The 16,911-nt window shown below is 46.2% G+C and overlaps 9 protein-coding genes across 9 annotated transcripts; 5 read left to right on the plus strand and 4 right to left on the minus strand.

The window, feature by feature from the left end:
- Positions 1-1,869: 1,869 nt before the first annotated feature.
- On the minus strand, positions 1,870-2,210 carry BKA55DRAFT_214773 (uncharacterized protein). The gene has a single exon (XM_046185183.1). The coding sequence runs from the start codon at positions 2,112-2,114 to the stop codon at positions 1,923-1,925; it is 192 nt and encodes a 63-aa protein (XP_046042123.1). The 5' UTR covers positions 2,115-2,210; the 3' UTR covers positions 1,870-1,922.
- BKA55DRAFT_214784 (uncharacterized protein) lies at positions 2,035-2,954 on the plus strand. The gene is made up of 2 exons (XM_046185184.1): positions 2,035-2,182; positions 2,237-2,954. The coding sequence occupies exon 2, from the start codon at positions 2,306-2,308 to the stop codon at positions 2,846-2,848; it is 543 nt and encodes a 180-aa protein (XP_046042124.1). The 5' UTR covers positions 2,035-2,182; positions 2,237-2,305; the 3' UTR covers positions 2,849-2,954.
- Positions 2,955-4,192: 1,238 nt separating this feature from the next.
- Positions 4,193-6,366, minus strand: BKA55DRAFT_214816 (uncharacterized protein). Its single transcript, XM_046185185.1, has 3 exons — positions 4,723-6,366; positions 4,389-4,660; positions 4,193-4,290 (listed from the first exon to the last, which is right to left on the minus strand). Coding segments are annotated over exons 1-3 (1,647 nt in total). The 5' UTR covers positions 6,096-6,366; the 3' UTR covers positions 4,193-4,288.
- Positions 6,367-6,385: 19 nt separating this feature from the next.
- Positions 6,386-7,802, plus strand: BKA55DRAFT_584612 (uncharacterized protein). Its single transcript, XM_046194351.1, has 2 exons — positions 6,386-6,983; positions 7,031-7,802. Exons 1-2 carry the CDS (start codon positions 6,865-6,867, stop codon positions 7,758-7,760), a joined length of 849 nt encoding a protein of 282 aa, XP_046042126.1. The 5' UTR covers positions 6,386-6,864; the 3' UTR covers positions 7,761-7,802.
- A 1,056-nt stretch (positions 7,803-8,858) lies between these two features.
- On the minus strand, positions 8,859-9,249 carry BKA55DRAFT_546016 (uncharacterized protein; the record flags this gene model as incomplete). The annotated part of the gene is made up of 2 exons (XM_046190873.1): positions 8,859-8,942; positions 8,992-9,249. The coding sequence occupies 2 exons, from the start codon at positions 9,247-9,249 to the stop codon at positions 8,859-8,861; spliced, it is 342 nt and encodes a 113-aa protein (XP_046042127.1).
- Positions 9,250-10,122: 873 nt separating this feature from the next.
- Positions 10,123-10,791, plus strand: BKA55DRAFT_584615 (uncharacterized protein). Its single transcript, XM_046194352.1, has one exon. The coding sequence runs from the start codon at positions 10,237-10,239 to the stop codon at positions 10,645-10,647; it is 411 nt and encodes a 136-aa protein (XP_046042128.1). The 5' UTR covers positions 10,123-10,236; the 3' UTR covers positions 10,648-10,791.
- Positions 10,792-11,540: 749 nt separating this feature from the next.
- On the plus strand, positions 11,541-12,533 carry BKA55DRAFT_546018 (uncharacterized protein; the record flags this gene model as incomplete). Its single annotated transcript, XM_046190874.1, has 1 exon — positions 11,541-12,533. The coding sequence occupies one exon, from the start codon at positions 11,541-11,543 to the stop codon at positions 12,531-12,533; it is 993 nt and encodes a 330-aa protein (XP_046042129.1).
- Positions 12,534-12,842: 309 nt separating this feature from the next.
- On the plus strand, positions 12,843-15,017 carry BKA55DRAFT_668115 (uncharacterized protein; the record flags this gene model as incomplete). Its single annotated transcript, XM_046197878.1, has 2 exons — positions 12,843-13,796; positions 13,851-15,017. Exons 1-2 carry the CDS (start codon positions 12,882-12,884, stop codon positions 15,015-15,017), a joined length of 2,082 nt encoding a protein of 693 aa, XP_046042130.1. The 5' UTR covers positions 12,843-12,881.
- A 452-nt stretch (positions 15,018-15,469) lies between these two features.
- Positions 15,470-16,017, minus strand: BKA55DRAFT_599377 (small GTPase superfamily; the record flags this gene model as incomplete). The annotated part of the gene is made up of 3 exons (XM_046196387.1): positions 15,470-15,879; positions 15,931-15,943; positions 15,997-16,017. The coding sequence occupies 3 exons, from the start codon at positions 16,015-16,017 to the stop codon at positions 15,470-15,472; spliced, it is 444 nt and encodes a 147-aa protein (XP_046042131.1).
- Positions 16,018-16,911: the final 894 nt, after the last annotated feature.

Consider the following 16,911-nt stretch of genomic DNA (forward strand, 5'->3'; position numbering starts at 1 on the left):
GGGATTTATTTATTATATTAATTAAAATTATTTTTATAAATTATAATTAATACCTTATAGGCCTTATAATCTTTTAATATTAATTTAATATATAAAATTATTAAGTATTTTAATTAAGTTATTATAAAAGTAATATTTAAAAAGTATAATTAAAGCTTATTTTTTTTATAAAGTAATTATTAAATTTAAGCCTTTTTAGCTTTTAAACTTATTAATCTATAAAATACCTTAGATTTATAATTTTTTTAAACTTATAAATCTTATTAATAAATATCTTTATAATATAAAATTACTTAAAAATCTTTTAATTATTAAGTCTATTAAGAAAATAGGTCTTTATATTTATAATTAATAATATCCTAATTAAGGGTTATTTATTTAGATAATAGTTTGTTTTATTAATTAGTAATTTATTTCTTATAATTATAGCTATCTTTTTAAAAGTATAGCTCTGAGACTCTTAATTATTAAACCGACCACAGGGCCAAAAACTAGGCGCGCCACTTAGTGACCTTCTAGGTATTTCGGTATATCTCCGGTTCAACAAAATCCACTGGGACCAGAGTGGGCTGGCAGCTTGACAGGGCTCGACGCATTTGCGTTTGAACGCAAATGCGATGAACGCGAATGCGATGAGGTTAGCTTTCGCCAGTGGTCTTGTGGGATATGGGGGCTTGAGGAGAAATGGTTATCTGCTTTAAACATAAACCAGCGCCTGGCTTATTCTGCTTCAATTGACGTTCTGTTTTGCTCTTCTTTTGCTCTGACTCCTCTATTCCACGAAATGCCCTTTTTAAGCGCCGAATGCCTTCCACGATCCCCACCGAATCTATATACTAGTCTTCACATTTGGATCTCGACAATGATGCGATGAATATGCCGATGCCACTCTCATCGCGCTGCTACATATCTTCAAGCTCCTTCATCATCTTGTCCTCTCCAATTTCTGGCTTAGTGGCCACTGTATCTGGGGCCAGAGCCTTCAAGCGCTTGCCCATTTCTTTCCTCTTCTCTTTCACCGTCGGAGCTTTCTTGTTCAAGGCCAAGCGGCCTTGGACGCTGGATTGACCGCCATGAAACAGATATTGCTGCAGCATGGTCAAGTCGGCGACCTCTTCCGGCGTACCGGTCGTCATTTCTATTGTTCCTCGGTGTTAACGCATTGCTCACCACCAATAGGAAAAGGAAGAAAACAATGCCATTGTCTCTCCTACTTTGTTTTACCTCGTCTCTTTGTTCTTGCGTGTGAATGCAGCGAAGTCTTGTTGTGTCTTCTTCAAAAGGCAATTTGTACGCGATTGCGAGTGGGTACTTCAATGTATCGCTTCTCTTTTATTCGAATACTCTTTCTCGGAATTCTTCTCATGGACTGTTTCGACAGGTTCTGCCGGTTTCACGAGAAGATGATCTAGTTAAGAACGATCGCAGCATGCTGACGATACAAAGCACACGGGGCTGCCATACCTCCTCTCCTCCGATGTCCAAATGGACAGAAACCAGCGAAACTGTCCATCTGGACAGGGAAGTCGAAAAATGTCCATCTGGACATTTTGTTCAGCCGCAATCCGGACATGATAGGCTGACCGACAGGCGTCCATGGCGAACCACGCTGACCGTGAGGGGTAGTCAGAACGCCCAACGAGGGGCCTTGCGGTACGATACCGTCATTTTCAACCCAGACCGAGAATACATGACAAGGAAATCCAACAATGGATGGGTAGAAATGTTTATCTATTGGACCAAGGGCCGCTGGGAACGAGTAAATGACGACTGCGAGAACTATTTACGTATCCCCAACGATTGTCCGAAACGATGATCTGCCATCGAACGTGTTCGAGCCCAATGCACTACACCAACCCTGCTGATTCCTACTGGTTCAGCTTGCATATGGAGGCTCAGGGAGAAGGCATTGTTGCTGTTGCTTACAGCATGCGCCATTGTCTGCTCGCCTTGTTTCCTCTACCAATGCACGCCAATTTCTCTACACTACGAACAGTCTCAATAAAATTCCCAATTGAACACTGAATTTCTCGTAACCACCCCGCCAACCTGCCGCAATGACTGAAAATCCCGAAACCAGTGACTTCAATCGCCTCGCCTGTATCATTCCCCATCCCCAGTCAATTTCCCCCGACAGCCCTAAGTCGTGTCGCACCGGGGAGGTGGGCTTGAACCATTTTCGGTATTGCGAGACTGTCTCTTAGAACACATCGAGAGCTAACTGTACGATAGGAAGCATTTAAGGGACAAGCATGAGTGCAAATGCCTCGGAATATGTCAAAACCCCTTGCATCGTTCGAGCAAGATGATCAACGACATCCTCAGCATTCGCAAGGGAAGAAGAGAGACAATTGGCGAGGTTTGCACCAAGATGTTCCAGCGTGCCAATCCAGGTATCCTTAATGCTCCGGCACCATACATCCCGAGCGTCGCCCAGCTCCTCGCACTCGCCCAGCGCCCCTCGGCGCAGTTCCTAGATGATCTCGCAGTTGCTTTCGCCAACAAGAATACCCTGAATGCAGAGGATGCAGCTGAGACTGTTGACTATTTTCTTCGACTCTTGCCAGTCTTCCATGACGTCGTCAGCAGAACTGGCCCGCTGCCGTACAGCCAGGCAATGTCCCGAGTTCCCGGCGAGCCAAGCTCTTCCAGATCACTAGATGATCAAGAGGCGCTGCAGCCACTACAGGTTCCAACACCTGCAAGCGATGGGAACGCGGCTCTTGCGTCACCACCAAATGACTGTATATATGTGGGGGGTGATGAGAAGGTGACTGCTTGGCAGGAACATCACGACTTCTTCGAGAAGGCATGGGCTGGCCACTTCGGCTACCAAGCCGACGGTTAGGGTGTGAAGGGAACAGGGTGGCAATATAATTCTGTGAGCTGTGTAGAATAGTTTGCCACATATATGTTCCCGAGCCACAGGGCTCGTCCTGTCATTACCGATAACACGTTGATTACATTAGCTGTCATCTTATAGTCTTTATAACATTTCTGTGCTATGGCAGACTTGATTGAAATTTGTATACTGAGAGGTTTAGACTCTTAACCCTTATTTTATCTGATATCTTTAAAGTATCTATATGTAAAAGCTCTTAAGAGTATCTTTAAATATATCCTATCATTATAGTAGTAACGCTTAACTATATAGTATTTACAGTAATTGTTTAACTATTGAAGAGATCTTTTTAAAAACTATAACTTAGCGTTTGGATATAAATACCCTGCCTTACTTTTATTTTTGGAAAATGGATTTTTGTAAAAGTATTGAGACCGCAAATTCAGATCACTGTCAACTATATAGCAAGCTGCGTTGCTCGGCAATGCATCTGCTAATATCCTATTATTTTTGGTCTCTTGCCCATAGCTTATTGAAGTTTAATCAGTTACTATACAGGCTGTCGGTGTAAGCTTCCTATACAAAACAAAACTGTATTCATCATTATCTGCTGTAGCCCGGCGTTACATTTTCCTACGTAGTTTTCCACAAACACTCTGAATATCAAATCATCTCTCAATCACGCCAATATCTGACGTCATCTGTTTGCTTGAGTACATTTCTCAGACCAAACACACATGCTTCTGAATAATCTAAACAATAGTTCCACGCATTCCAAGTCAATCCATCACTGCCGGCTTCAGTTATGAAAGAACGATATTGGCCCCTCCATTGTCCATTCCTTGAGATAATCGAGACTATGTCTATCAAGAGACTCTGATGGAACAGACCCATACGTCGAATCTGCGGAGTACACAACGCCAGGCTCAAGGTTGTTTGGCTCAGTCCAGTCGTTCCTGGGCAATACAGGAACCCGAAAGTCGAAAAGTGTAGATGAGGGGTACCCCGAGGAATTCGATTGCCATGAGTCTGTATGTGCAGAGGGCTGGACTTGCTCAACTTTCTCTGTTCTGTTATGACTCCAGGTTCCGCAAGCCGTCAAATCGGTCGGTGAAGATATGTTTTCCGCTCCAGCATCCTGCCGCTTGCCTAAGTTTGCCGTACCATCAGGAAGCGCCGTTTGTCCGTTCTCTGCCGGCGAACATAGCGACTTGGCCTCTGACTGATGTCTATCGGTATCACTCAGATTGTTAATTATTGTTTGCCGTGCATCGTTTGGTGATCTATCACTCCGTTCGCTTGTTGAAAGGGTACTTATAAAAGCATCTACAGCCAGTCGAGTCATTCTTTCTATCATATTCGGTGATGAAAGCTCTACAAGCTTTGATGATGAAAGCTCCTCCAGGAGCCGTCCGTGAAACTCAATTTTAAAAGTAGTGATCGCATTTCTATCCAGAAGGTCAGTGCTTTCAGACACCCTATGACCGTAGTCTATAACAGTCCAGAGTTAGCCTTCATTCCACGAGATATTTGGCATACAACTCACAAGGACTCGGAATTGGTGTGTCATTGGGGAAAATGATCTTGTACATGTTGCACCACTTTTCCTCCTCAGTCAAAGACTTTGTCGTCCTCTTTGACCTTGATCTAAGAAGACGCAGTGCCTCTTGACTAGCTGAGGCCAGTTTTGGTCTCTGTCGAATTTTGCATGGTACTTCGTCGCGAAGATGAGCAGTGAGTGAAGAAGGGCTCTTGAAACCATCAAAGCATCGCTGACATACAAAGTCTGGCGCGCTATGACTTCTAAATATATGCTCCCTAGAACGCGTTGTAGGTTAGTATTTGAGGAACCGAGGTTGGCCAATCGAGGGATTAATTACTTGACTCTGTGAACGCTTTCCCATCCCGGCCCACAACATGATCTTGCGGCCTTGTATCTATCGGGATCGTGCTTATAAAACGGACAAGCAAACCTCATTGACGCGTTGTATTTAACGCGCTTCTTACCGGGAGCCTTAGACCCACCACCATCCCTCTCTGAATCGTTCACATCATCATTGTCCTGAAATTCTGTCGAGCTTATGGATCTCTTTCCCTGGGACACAGAATATCCATCCAAGTGCCCTTGCTGTTGGTGGGTGTCTCCTTTCTGTTCTGACTCGTTTCTTTCCGAGCCATTGGCCTGCTGGATCGACATGAAGTCGACATCGTCCCCATTAGACTCTTTGAGCATTACAAGCTGGATTGAGTAATTTCTGTCCATCCAGATATCCTTCACTAAGCCGGAAGTCTTATATTCTTGAAGCCCAGCTGTATCCAAGTTAAAAACCTGGATCAAGTCTTGTTCGTCTTCCAAATGAAGAACCCCTTCACTTCCTTGTTGTTTCCAGATGGTGTTCTTTTCCTTCGATATAAGCCCTTCACTCCATGCCGACGGCACACGTTTGAAGTCATGACTTTCATTTGAGATAGATTTGTCTCCATTTTTGCTCTTTCGATCTTTGTTCAAGTTGTTCGAACCATGGTTGGAGTAGTAGAGGCCCTCAGGACATTCATTCCATCGACTATATGTCTGGTGCCTCTTCCTCCATGACAGAATCAAGGTAGTTCTGCAGTAACGAAACAACAATTTTTGTAATGGCGAGATGCCAAGCATATTCAGAACTACGCATGGATTACCTGTGTCCGATCTAACATGGAGCTTGCATGCCAGCTCGGTATTCGTAATTCGGATCCCGAGCGGAGGGTTGTCCTGCGCATTTGCGTGTCCCAACTGACTTGAACTAGTCAAGTACGAGGGGCTGGTATGGTCTTGTCTAGCGACAGTCTTGACTTTGTTGAGATTGAGATAATTCAGGCCATGAACATAATGCGTCTTTAGGTACCCGTCTAACCAGACAGGAAATTGAGAAGGAAAGCTAGCTGGCGTAAAAGAATACGCACGTTGATCGTTCAATAACGCGTACGCAGTTTGTAGGAGGACATCGAGAGCAATGACGTGGACACAGAGCGTTTCGAAGCTTGAGCCCGTGGCTGGCGGTTCTGGTGCGCAGCACGCGTGACCGTTCGCCGTGAAAGTTGCATGAGCTGTTCCGATCATGTAAGTGCTACAAGCATCTTTGGTAGACAGTTTGCACGTCTTCTTCATCTGGGAGACGCCGTCTTGGGAACTATGAGAGTGTTTGAAGTACTCGTAAATCGTCTCGAAATCCGGGGCGAACCGGTCGCGCCCGGAAGGATTAGCGACAAGCATAGATGCAGATGCAAGCCCGTTGACTTGTCTGCAGGGCTAGAATCGTAAAAGGTGTGATTTAGAGACCTCCTCTCTCGTAGATGCAGGATAAGAAGCCCGTGACGGTCGGTTCAGAGATATGACGATAAATAAGATTGATGATGATGCAGCTGAAAGGAAATAGAAAAGTGGCGGGGCTGATCATTTTGGGTGGTAATCCCTCATTGAAATCTGTGGTTGGTGCATTGCATAAGGCTGTCTTACCAAGCAGGGCAGGCTGTGAAACTCAAAGCCTGATTTCCTGCCTTAAAAAGGAATCGCCTGACAGCCTTTACAAAGCCAGAGACTCCCATCCTATTCCGAGAAATCACAGACCGCTTTACTGTCAAACCAGACACAATCTCTATAAATTACTGCTTGTGAGACTGAAATAGCTCTTGGGTTTGGCGCGGGGCACTCGGGCCGAATTACTTATCCACCTTGTCGTACCAATTTCCTCCATTGCCTCTTGCTACTACGCTATGACGAGCCCTTGAATTACCCCAGCCATCACACACGACGCCAAGGTCTAACTACGGTCATCATAAAAAAGTGCTGGTAGTATATGAAAGTGCTATTTTTCTTTCTAGTGGTATTTAGAAGTTGCCCGGACCCTCAGGATAGTGGTTATTGCTGGGTGAGAAACCTTTCACGAGTGAACAAACGGGAGCCTAAACAATGGCAGTGGTGGAGTGGAATTTGTTCCCTCCAATGTTCTGTGTTCGAAAACCCTCAACTATAACCCAGGCATATGATTGATAGTATAGACACTTGCAAGACTCGCGGCTATGAATGGTGGAAGGACATATTCGAGAGCGAGTCGATGGCTAGTATTGGTGTGATGGGTTGGTTATTGTCCTGTCGACAAGCGTAAGTCCATTGCATGCTGCGGATTTCCAAGCTGACATGCCCGATAGGTACACTAAGGGTATGCGCGTCTTATTTTCTACTACCAGATTCATCATGTCGAACCCCGAACTCATATTGAACCTGCCGAGGCTCCTTGTACCAGATTACTTGGTATGGATTAGGAGCCTCCTTGTACCAGATCACTTGGTATGGATTAGGAGCTTGGAGATGACTTGGAAAGTCCACCCTTTCTGGGAGCAGGAGGATGATGATTCAGTTTTGACCGACCATGATACTTTCGTGAGTCTAATACAGGCTACTCCCGAGACGTTCCCATTGTTACAGCATCTATTCGTCTCGCTGCAAGGGGATATGTACCCAGATCCCGAAATACGAGTCGAGAAAGAATCCATTTCCTCTGACGAGGCATATAACAAGGTAGAAGAGGTGGTTATGAAGTCAATGGAATATATGGTGAAAAGATTCGATCGGCTCAAAGTTGGTGTCATTGGCCTTCCATCTTCTTGTTATGGTCCCAGAAAGCAACATGCAATGAATGCTGGGATAGAGGTCTTTGAGTCGCGTCACGGCATGGGAGAAACATTCTGGCGGGAAGTTCCCGAGATTCAGAGTAAAGACTACTGGATCAGGATCGGCCATCGTGATATGGGGGAGGGAACTACGACAGGAGAGCATGTAGTATGGGTTTTGTTGCGCCACCACAGGAGCCACTTGACTGCTTGTACGGTAATTCACTCTCTCCGTGGTAAAATACCGATGCCGTGTGAAGAATTATAGATACATAGATAGTTTTGCACAAGGTGCATTAATAAAAGAAGGTTGATAAGACTGTGATCTAAGGACAGTGGATAGAAAAGGGAAAAGACAAAAGACAAAAAAAGAGAAAAGAATGACACCTAGAATATCCATTGCATTTGCCAACAAACTCAAATTACCCATCAGCCTTAAATCCTTAATGATCAAGACAGAAGAAAGCATACGATCGCCAGCCGAAGTTATTACTAGTATTGGCAGTGCATTTGCCAGGCTCGACTCTATGGGCATTCATATGGCAGCCATAGTCACTGTAGACCCAAACTATTGTCAAACTGAGTCAGTACTCAAAAAACACAAAGGAAAGACGGAAGAAACTCACGGCCGCAGTTCAGGTTGTTAATCTCCTTGACCTTAAGGGACTTAATAGCGTAATTATCAATACCAAGCTCCTGATCGAACACGACGCAGCGGTCAACGCCATTGTCAGTGATGGTCCATTTGGAGACTTGGCTGTTGAAGCCGTATTTGTAGTCACTGTGGCCATCGGAAGAGATGTCGAGCAGGGATCTTACAGTGCACTATGGGCATTGACTTCACCCAAGATTGAAGAAGAGGATCTGAATGGGTACTACTTCTATGACCCTGATTAAGAGGGCAAGGAAACGAGTCAGGCTTCAAACCCCGAGTTGGCGTCCAACTTGTGGGATTTGAGCACAACTCTTATCGAAGGAATGTTGGGTAGTGATGCTTTGATTGACTGGAATATTTCTGAGGTCACGGATAAGGATCTCAAGTAGAATGATAGTTTGTGCACGATGAATGATTGGTATTTGATTATTGGTAGAAGAATGTTAATTTCTGTGACATGGTCCATCGCGAGTAACTGAAGAACTGAAGCTTGCAAAACGAACCAAGTGGCTCTGAGCTAAGATGACTTGACTGTTGACTAGAATAAGTTTACTTCGGCGCTGCCTTCAGCTGAAACCTCTCCTTGCGGCTCGCCATGCTTAATCATGTCTTTGTTCTCAAGTTCCTATTCGAACTTCTTTCCGAGGTCTTTCTGTAGCACTTATATGGTTCCTTCATCCTAGTATCCTCCTCTAAGAGCACAGCCTAGTTCTAAGCTCGGGTATTCGTATCCGCCACGGACTGCACATCAGCAGCAGTTGATCCCTTTCCAGGAGGACCGCCCTTGGCGCGAGCCTACATCTGTCAGTTCACCATCACCACCCAAATTATCACGATATCTTACCTCTGCGCGCTGCACCTCAGCAGCATCCTCCTTGGTCACCTCGGTAGGCGGCTTTCGTACGACTTCACCCGCCTTCTCGAGGAAGTTCATCTGTTTGTCATGTAGACTCTGAGCGGTGGCTGCTGCGCCGCCTTTGATGGGACCGCTGCCGGTGAGGCCTGATTCTTCGGAGGCGATGGCTGATGCTTCGGCTTGAGTGATGGGGCGGCCGTCGATGGCCTGGGACTTGATATCGTCTTTGGTGGGAAGGTCTGCCATTTTGGAGATGATTGTGTTGGGGTTTGAGAGTTTGGTGAGGACTGATGGCTTGTGAGGATGGATTTGACGGTTTGTGATGAGAGCTGTTGGTTTGCGGGGTTTGTTGATGGAGATGAGAATGGGAGTTTGAAATTGTGAGGTTTGGTTTAAGAAGAAGATTGATTCTTGAGATGATATCATAACTTGAAGGGCATCGTCACAGCTCCATAAAATAGACGAGGAAGGAGGTCCTTTCTACAAGGGTCCATTTCTCGTCACGATGACCTCATAATTGAACCTCTCAGAGTCTGCATTTTATGCGAGGACGAGAGGTACGCATTTGACAGGTGCGTGCAGTTCTTCGGCAGAGCAGGGCTGTGAGGTCTTGAGGAGGACTGGGCTGCGCGGGTACAAGACGGTGAAGGTGATCCACAACGCTTCAAGAGCATAAAAATGCGGAAAGATACAGGAGTGAGAAAGGAAAAATTGCTAGAATATATTCCCGGGTATATCCAATTGACTTAGCGTTTTAATCCATTCGGCTACACCGTGGCTTCATGCCTTGGGGCGGCTATCCGTATCGCATGGCCATCGCGTAAAAGCCTAGTACATTTACCACCAATTCTATCTTCAAAAGCTCCGCTATAAACCGATCTGTGACTACTGTCGAGCTTCATGGCACTCTTTTATTGACCCTTCTGATTCCCCGGAAGCTTAGATCTTTGTCAGCAACGCTGACAAGTGGATTATCCCGCCCTACCCCTGACCTCGGCGACTTTTCCTCGTTGCAAACAGCGCTGATAGGTCAACGGCAAGATAGTTGTCCCGTTTTGAACAACAACACGCATACCAGATCTCACTGTTCAAGATTAAGCGCGCGCTGTTTCGGCCAGAGTGGAACTTGTATCATAGGCTTATAAGTAGTCCGTTGGAGCCTTTCTGTATCGTCTCTACCAATTCAAGTGCACTTCCAGATTCTCCCCAATCTCCACCAAAGTTCCCAGCAGAATGTTCCAGTCCGCACCCATGGAATACACTCCCCTCATTCTGAAAGCCTTCTCCTCCTGGATCATCTATCTCGGCGTATCACACGTCGTGCGTGGGATAAAAGAATATCTCACACAAACTGAACGCGAAAAACTCCCCTCCGCCACTGTCTCCCTCATGGACTCACAGTTCCGCTTCCTTGGTGGAACATACATTGGCTACGGCGCTGCGTTATGCTGGACGTCTTACGATGTAAAAGAAAGACAGTTGCCATTGAATATTCTCTTGGCTGGTTTGGCACTCGGCGGTATTGGGAGAGCTATTTCAGCTGGCGTCTTTGGCTGGGGGTTTCCGTGGGTGCGACGAGCTACGATCACTGAGATTGCCGTACCACCCTTGGTCTACTGGTTTGGCTCCCGCAAGTATCTATAGGAGAAGGCATGGTTGGACTATGTGTCAGTTATCAGTAATTATAGGATTTGTACGTTTGTTGACTCGACATCTCTCCTTTGGATATTGAAAGGTTCGTGAACCCAACTTGACACGTTGCGAAGCATAACAGGCAGTGTGTGTGACGTCTTGAAGCTTGAAGACATACTTTGCTTATCCAGGAACAGATCCTAACGTCACTGGCCCAAATGTAGTAAGGTTATTCCGCGCAAACCCACATTACACAATGATATGCTTGGCTCGATCTTACGCGAGAACTCTATCAAAATATGCGAGCTCCTAAATACAAATTCCTCCATATAAAATCCAGTATAGGAAACAAGATACAGCTTTTCTCATCCCCTTTCGATCGACCTTCTTCCATCTCCATCGCAAGTCAAATAACGACATCAAACACCGATCCCGTCATTCAACACTATCGTTAATTCAAAATATAGCTAAAAAAAGGCAACCCGTAAAGAACAACGTCTTGTCTATTTGCACTTCAAAAGTAGCAGTCATAGCAGACACAGTAGAGTACCACCCCCTCTCCCACAAAGCCCAAGAGCTCTACGAGAAACCCAAACTCAACTACGAAGAACACTCCTCAAGAATCGATCAATAGAAAGTCTGTTCGATCAATATTGCTACGAATGGAATGACGTACCTGGAGACTGCGATACGGTCTATGATCCCGATGAAGATAACGGCAAAGATTATCTGGATACCATTGCCTGCTGTTCACCCCGGATTCATGTGGAAAAACCATTTATATCGAGCCCAATATTGACTGCCATATTTTAGAGAACGACATAGAGACGACGTTTCTTGTCCAGTAGAACATAGGCGAGGCTATACTGCGAAGGCAGACGGTTCTCCTGGGATTTCTGAATCCCATGGTTGATGCGACACTTGAAGAGTACTTACAAAGTCAAGAAGCAGCTTTCAAGCTCACTCTTGAGGACATCATTGCCAGTGGTCAGGATAAGGAGGAGTGGCCCAGCTGGTATCTATGCACTCTTCGCGAGAAGCCACATATCCTGTGCGAAACCGTCACAAATCATCTGGCCAGTCATTCTAGGCTTCAAACCCCGCACGGTGTCTCCAAACTTTGCCATTTCATGACCATGGCGGTCTTTGAGGTTATTCTGGATAAGCAGTATAGCCTCGCCATATGGAAATGTATCAATCGTCTCCTGGGTCTTCTCGAAGGGTCGTCCATGGGCAGATATTACCAAGATAGGCTTATTGAGGAGCTTTATTGTCTCTGCAATTGCGTGTTCAAGCGGACGCATGAAAAGCTTAAACGGCACATGTCGACTGGTGTTATATCTGAGTGGGTTCTCCCTAAGCAGGATGATGAGAATAATACTCGTGACTGTATAAAAAAGGAGGTAGGCGAGTTTGTTCTTAACGACCTTCGACCAGACTACCTCTTCTGTTTCTTTAGCCCTGCGTTTGATATTTTCACGGGTGACGAGTTCATTCGAACTTTCTACGATACTTCCAAAGAGCTACCACTGGAAATCGATAGACCTCTCCAAACGGAACTCTACGCTGTCTGTGAACTAAACATTATCGTTGGCTTTGTGAAGAAGGTATTATCCCTCTTCCCACCTGCTCCCTCTTTTTTAGACGGGGATTGTATTTATAGATCCACTATGGAAGATCTTGAGGCAAAGCTGGCGAGGGTTCGAAGTGGCCTGGAACGATATGGTCTTGCTGGCAGTCTTGCACCCTTCTCAAGGCCTGACTCCAACACGATCAAAAGTCTGACAGAGTTTGACACCGGAAGCGGCTATGATGCAACATTGCACCCATCCATGGCTGGAACCCCACTTGTTGAACCTTACATCGAGGAAGCTGGAAACTCGCCTTTTTCGTGTTGACCATCAACTACATGTCGGCGAAATACAGCCCTGTCAGCCAGAGCTTTGCTCCAAGGAACTACCCTCTGAAAGGTGTGCATGTCAACTTAGCGCCAGAATCACCAGTACCACACACAGTGCAATCAGGTACGAAAATGCTTGCTCTAAGTTTATTGCCTTTCTCTTCGTATATTTTCATCCAGTTTAGCGATTACTCTGTCAAACGAATGATTCATCAGCCACAACGACGCACCAGCCACAGCCTTCGCGCGTGTTTTCCCGCCATTTCAGTTGCAGCATCAAACCTGAGTAAACAATTAAGTTTTTCTCCTCCAGGCAACACAACTTGTCAACTCTTCCTTGCCCACCATGACAGAATACTCCACAGGGGCCGCCATCAAGGAACTCCATGAAGATCTTGTTCGCAAGTACAAGGCCTACGGTGCCAGAGTCGAAGCAGCATGGCGGTCGTTCAACAAAGCCCAGCGCGCGAAATGCATGAAGGCGGGGGCAATGGAAGGACAAGTCCTCAAACACTCCCGAGATGCCTCGCTAGGCAACGTCTGCAAGTTTATACCCGAGTGGAATCTCAAAGACATCACAGACCCCAACTCGAACTTGTTTCTTGATATCCTCAAGCACCGCGCCACGAAATCTCTGTCAGAGCAGTACCGCAGTGGCTACAACGGAACCGCTGGAGATCTCGACCTCATTGATGAGATGGCGCGAACACGAAACCTGCGCCATGTTGATGACTTCAAGAACTGTTTTACATTCTTTGATGATAGGGAGTATGGTTGGTCGTTCCGCGTCCCCGCAGGCCAGAACGTTAAAGAGGCGTTATCAGGAATGGAGTCTGCTTTGGAGCAACGGTTTATTATCCCTCAGTCTTTGGGAGAGCTCATTCTTCAGCGACAACTCCATCTGCTGCAGATACTTAACATTATGATTGAGGATGTTCTGGACCAGGGTTCTGAGACCAGAGATCGGAGCCAGCTAGCGAAGAATTCCAAGCCGCCCACCGCTCCTCTCTCCGATTCTGTCGCCAAGCAGGCAACTGTCAAGCTCACGCCCCAAGAGCTTGTTGCGATTGCTTCCGACCAAAAGTCGTCTCTTGAGGAATACCTGTCGCTTCTTCGAACTGAGCCCACCGTCCTTTGTGCTGGTGTCAACGTACAATTCTTTAGCCGCCCCGAGCTTGTGCCCGACGAGAGGGGCCGGTCGCTACCAGTTCATACAGATAAATACGTCGGACCCGCTGTCTTTGAGACAATCCATCATGCAGTACAAGGCATCGCTACCTGGCAGTCCATCACTGGCCTTCTTGACCTCCTCTAGAAGCCATCCACCGATAAGCTTTACAAATCAACAATTCTCCAAGAGCTCTCTAATATGTGCCACTTCGAGTACGCCTGCACGCAAGCACTATTCAAGCGCCAAGTCTCAACTGGAACCGGATCGAAGTGGTTCAAAAGACTCTCCAACGTATACGATAACGCGGGGAATGCTAAAGTCTCGATGAAGGGCAAGCCGGAGGAGCTCACGCGTTCCGACCCTCAGTTGCATTACTTACTGCGACTCTATCAGCCGGAAACTACGGTCACGAGGGCTGTTGAGTGGATGCAAAAGCTGAGTGACCTCTACAAGGCGCATCCTTTGGAGCGAGAGAAGCTTGGCGAGAGGGAGTCACGGACTCTTCATGGTGTCGCTGCCATCGTCGCCTTCGTCCAAGATCTTTCTGCCGTGTATTCACTTCCCTCTGCCTCGCGCAAGAAGGGTAACCTGCTCGTTTCTGGGCTGCAAGAGCTTGAGGCCGAGCTTAACAAGATCAGGAAGGAAGTAGATCTACGAGACTATGCTGCACCCATTGACAACCTCCTTGAACCTGGCATGTCCCCGAAAGCACTGGAAGCGCTCGATCAGTTCGTCATCGACAAGGCAGGAACAAAGATGGGATTCCTATACCAAGATGAACTGGAGAAGGCGCTCCGAAATGTCGAAGAACGGTACCAACAGGCCAAGGATAAGGCGAACAAGGATACCAAAGCGGATTTTGTTCCCATCGACACTACTCCCGTGGACGTGAAGGGACGAATTGAGACTCGAAGACAAAAGGAAAAGACGCGTCCAGAACATTCCTCCGTCTACGCGATCACCCCGACCACGGACTCTCTCGAACACAAAGAAACCGTAAAGCCAGCTGAGCCCTTAAAGGTCAGCTCATCAACAGCTGAAGTCTTTGCCACTCTGTTCGACAAAACCCAGTCGCGAGGATCCGTGAACTGGTCATCTTTCGAGGGGGCCATGTCTGAGTTAGATTTCTCGGTGCTGCCACGATTTGGATCTGTCTACACGTTTCGACCCCCTGAGGATATGGATATCAAGAGGCCTGTTAGCATTCACAGACCCCATCAGTCGCAGATTGAGGGATATTTGATTCTGATTTTGGCGCGACGGTTGAACCGGGCTTATGGATGGAGTGAGGATTCGTTTGTGACTGAGTAAGAGCGCGTTGTGTAACAAGCAAGTAGATCCTTGGAAGGATCCACTGTCACCTCGCAACTCAGGGATGAAGCACTGAGATTGTATGCATATTGAATTCACGTCATTTGGGACATCACAGTCTCTATTCGGTTATTTACATACTGCGAATCTCCTCGCCATGTCCGTTGGTACGGAGCGATATTGTTATGCCAAAGTATACGGAAAGATGAGAAAGCCGAGATCAAACCAATTGTGTTCAATCTAGACTATTGTTTGTCCAGACAATGCTGTTTGTAGACGCCTAGTCCAAATAATGTCGTCAGCTACCATTTTCGTGAGACTCTTGGGAGGAAATCAGTCGTACCGTTTAGGATAGTCTGAAAAGCAAGTTCAACTTGGCCGTTATCGCGGGCGGATGTTTCAATAAACAGAAGTTTATTGTCACCTAGGCCTCATCAGTATTTTTGACTACATCAGCCAAGATAGATCAACTTACCCGCAAACTTCTTCCCCTCCTCCGTTGTCACAGATCTCCTACCCTCCAAGTCTGTCTTATTCCCCACAAGCATGATAACAATCCCAGGCTCACCGTGCTTCCGAACCTCGCCTAACCATCGTGCCGCATTCTCAAAACTCTGGCGTTTGGTAATATCATAGACCAACATTACAGCTACCGCATCGTCGTAATATCGTACCGGGGCCCGGTACTTCTCTAGGCCAGCCGTGTCCCAGATATTGAGTTTGATTGTCTTGGAGTTGCATTGGACGATTTTGTTGGCGGGTTTTACGCCAATTGTTGGTTTAGAGTCCGGCTGAAATTCACTTTGGGCGAATTGGCTAGCGAGATTGGACTTTCCAACTGTTGAGTCTCCTAGGAGAATTACTATTATCGGTTAGTAAATAATAATTGCTAGGGAGACAAGTGCTATAAAACCTTTCCAACGGTACTGGAGGGAAGCTGAGTTAGCTTTGGAACGTGAGAGAAATGGGATATACATACATCATACAGCACATCAGCCATATTGCAAAGGGTTTGTCGACTAAAGCTTATGAGATCTTAGGTGTAGAAAGTAAGTGAAAGGAATTTGCTAGTTTAAAGCTCGGGCGTAGACTTACCGCCACTTTTGAAGTGTCGCTGACTAACACAGGCTCCCTCTTTATCGCAGGGGATATAAGCGAGAGCAGAAGCGAGAAGGATGTTCGTTTTCCCTCGGCTCTGTGGCGCAGCGTTTATGGTCTTGACCAAAAGAAATATTTAGGAATCCTTTCTAGCCACTTCCTACATATCCGGTGATACTTATGACTAGAAGGGATCTGGGGACTGAGCTCTAGTAAGTTTTTTTATGACAGAGCCCGTACTATAGATGGGAAGCTTCCTTGGTACGATTGCTTCAAATAGACGTTTTTTCGGGCATCTCAATGAAGATCATGGCGCAGTATTAAAAGTGAATGAAATTCCACCTTTAAGAATTCGTCGGTAATTCCAAGCATAACCAGATCAAGTAGTTTAACAATAAAAAGTAAACCGTCAAGAGATGATTCGCCTTAGTGAGCTTCTGGAAGACCAAGCAATCTTCAAGATGCATACTGATGTTGAGGATGCGACACCTGCTAACAACTTCCTTTATGGGGGGAGAATCTAGATTACATATCAGTAGGGCCTGCCAAGAGAGCATTGACCTGCCCGAAGAGAACCTTGATATCAAATCAGTCCCTCACGGGATCTAATTGGTGAAGAGGTGGAATTATTTATACTGGAGGTATCACTATATAATTGTCTTCCCCCATAATGACAGTCAACATACTCTCGAAGCCAAGCATCAACAAGAGATGTCTTCTAAGAGCGTTGACACAGACATTGTTGCCATCAAAATCCTGCAGCTGCCGAGCGGGTTACTATTAACAAGCTTGTCGG

This window comes from Fusarium redolens (assembly GCF_020744475.1).
Source record: "Fusarium redolens strain MPI-CAGE-AT-0023 chromosome Unknown BKA55scaffold_27, whole genome shotgun sequence".
Lineage (NCBI taxonomy): Eukaryota > Fungi > Ascomycota > Sordariomycetes > Hypocreales > Nectriaceae > Fusarium > Fusarium redolens.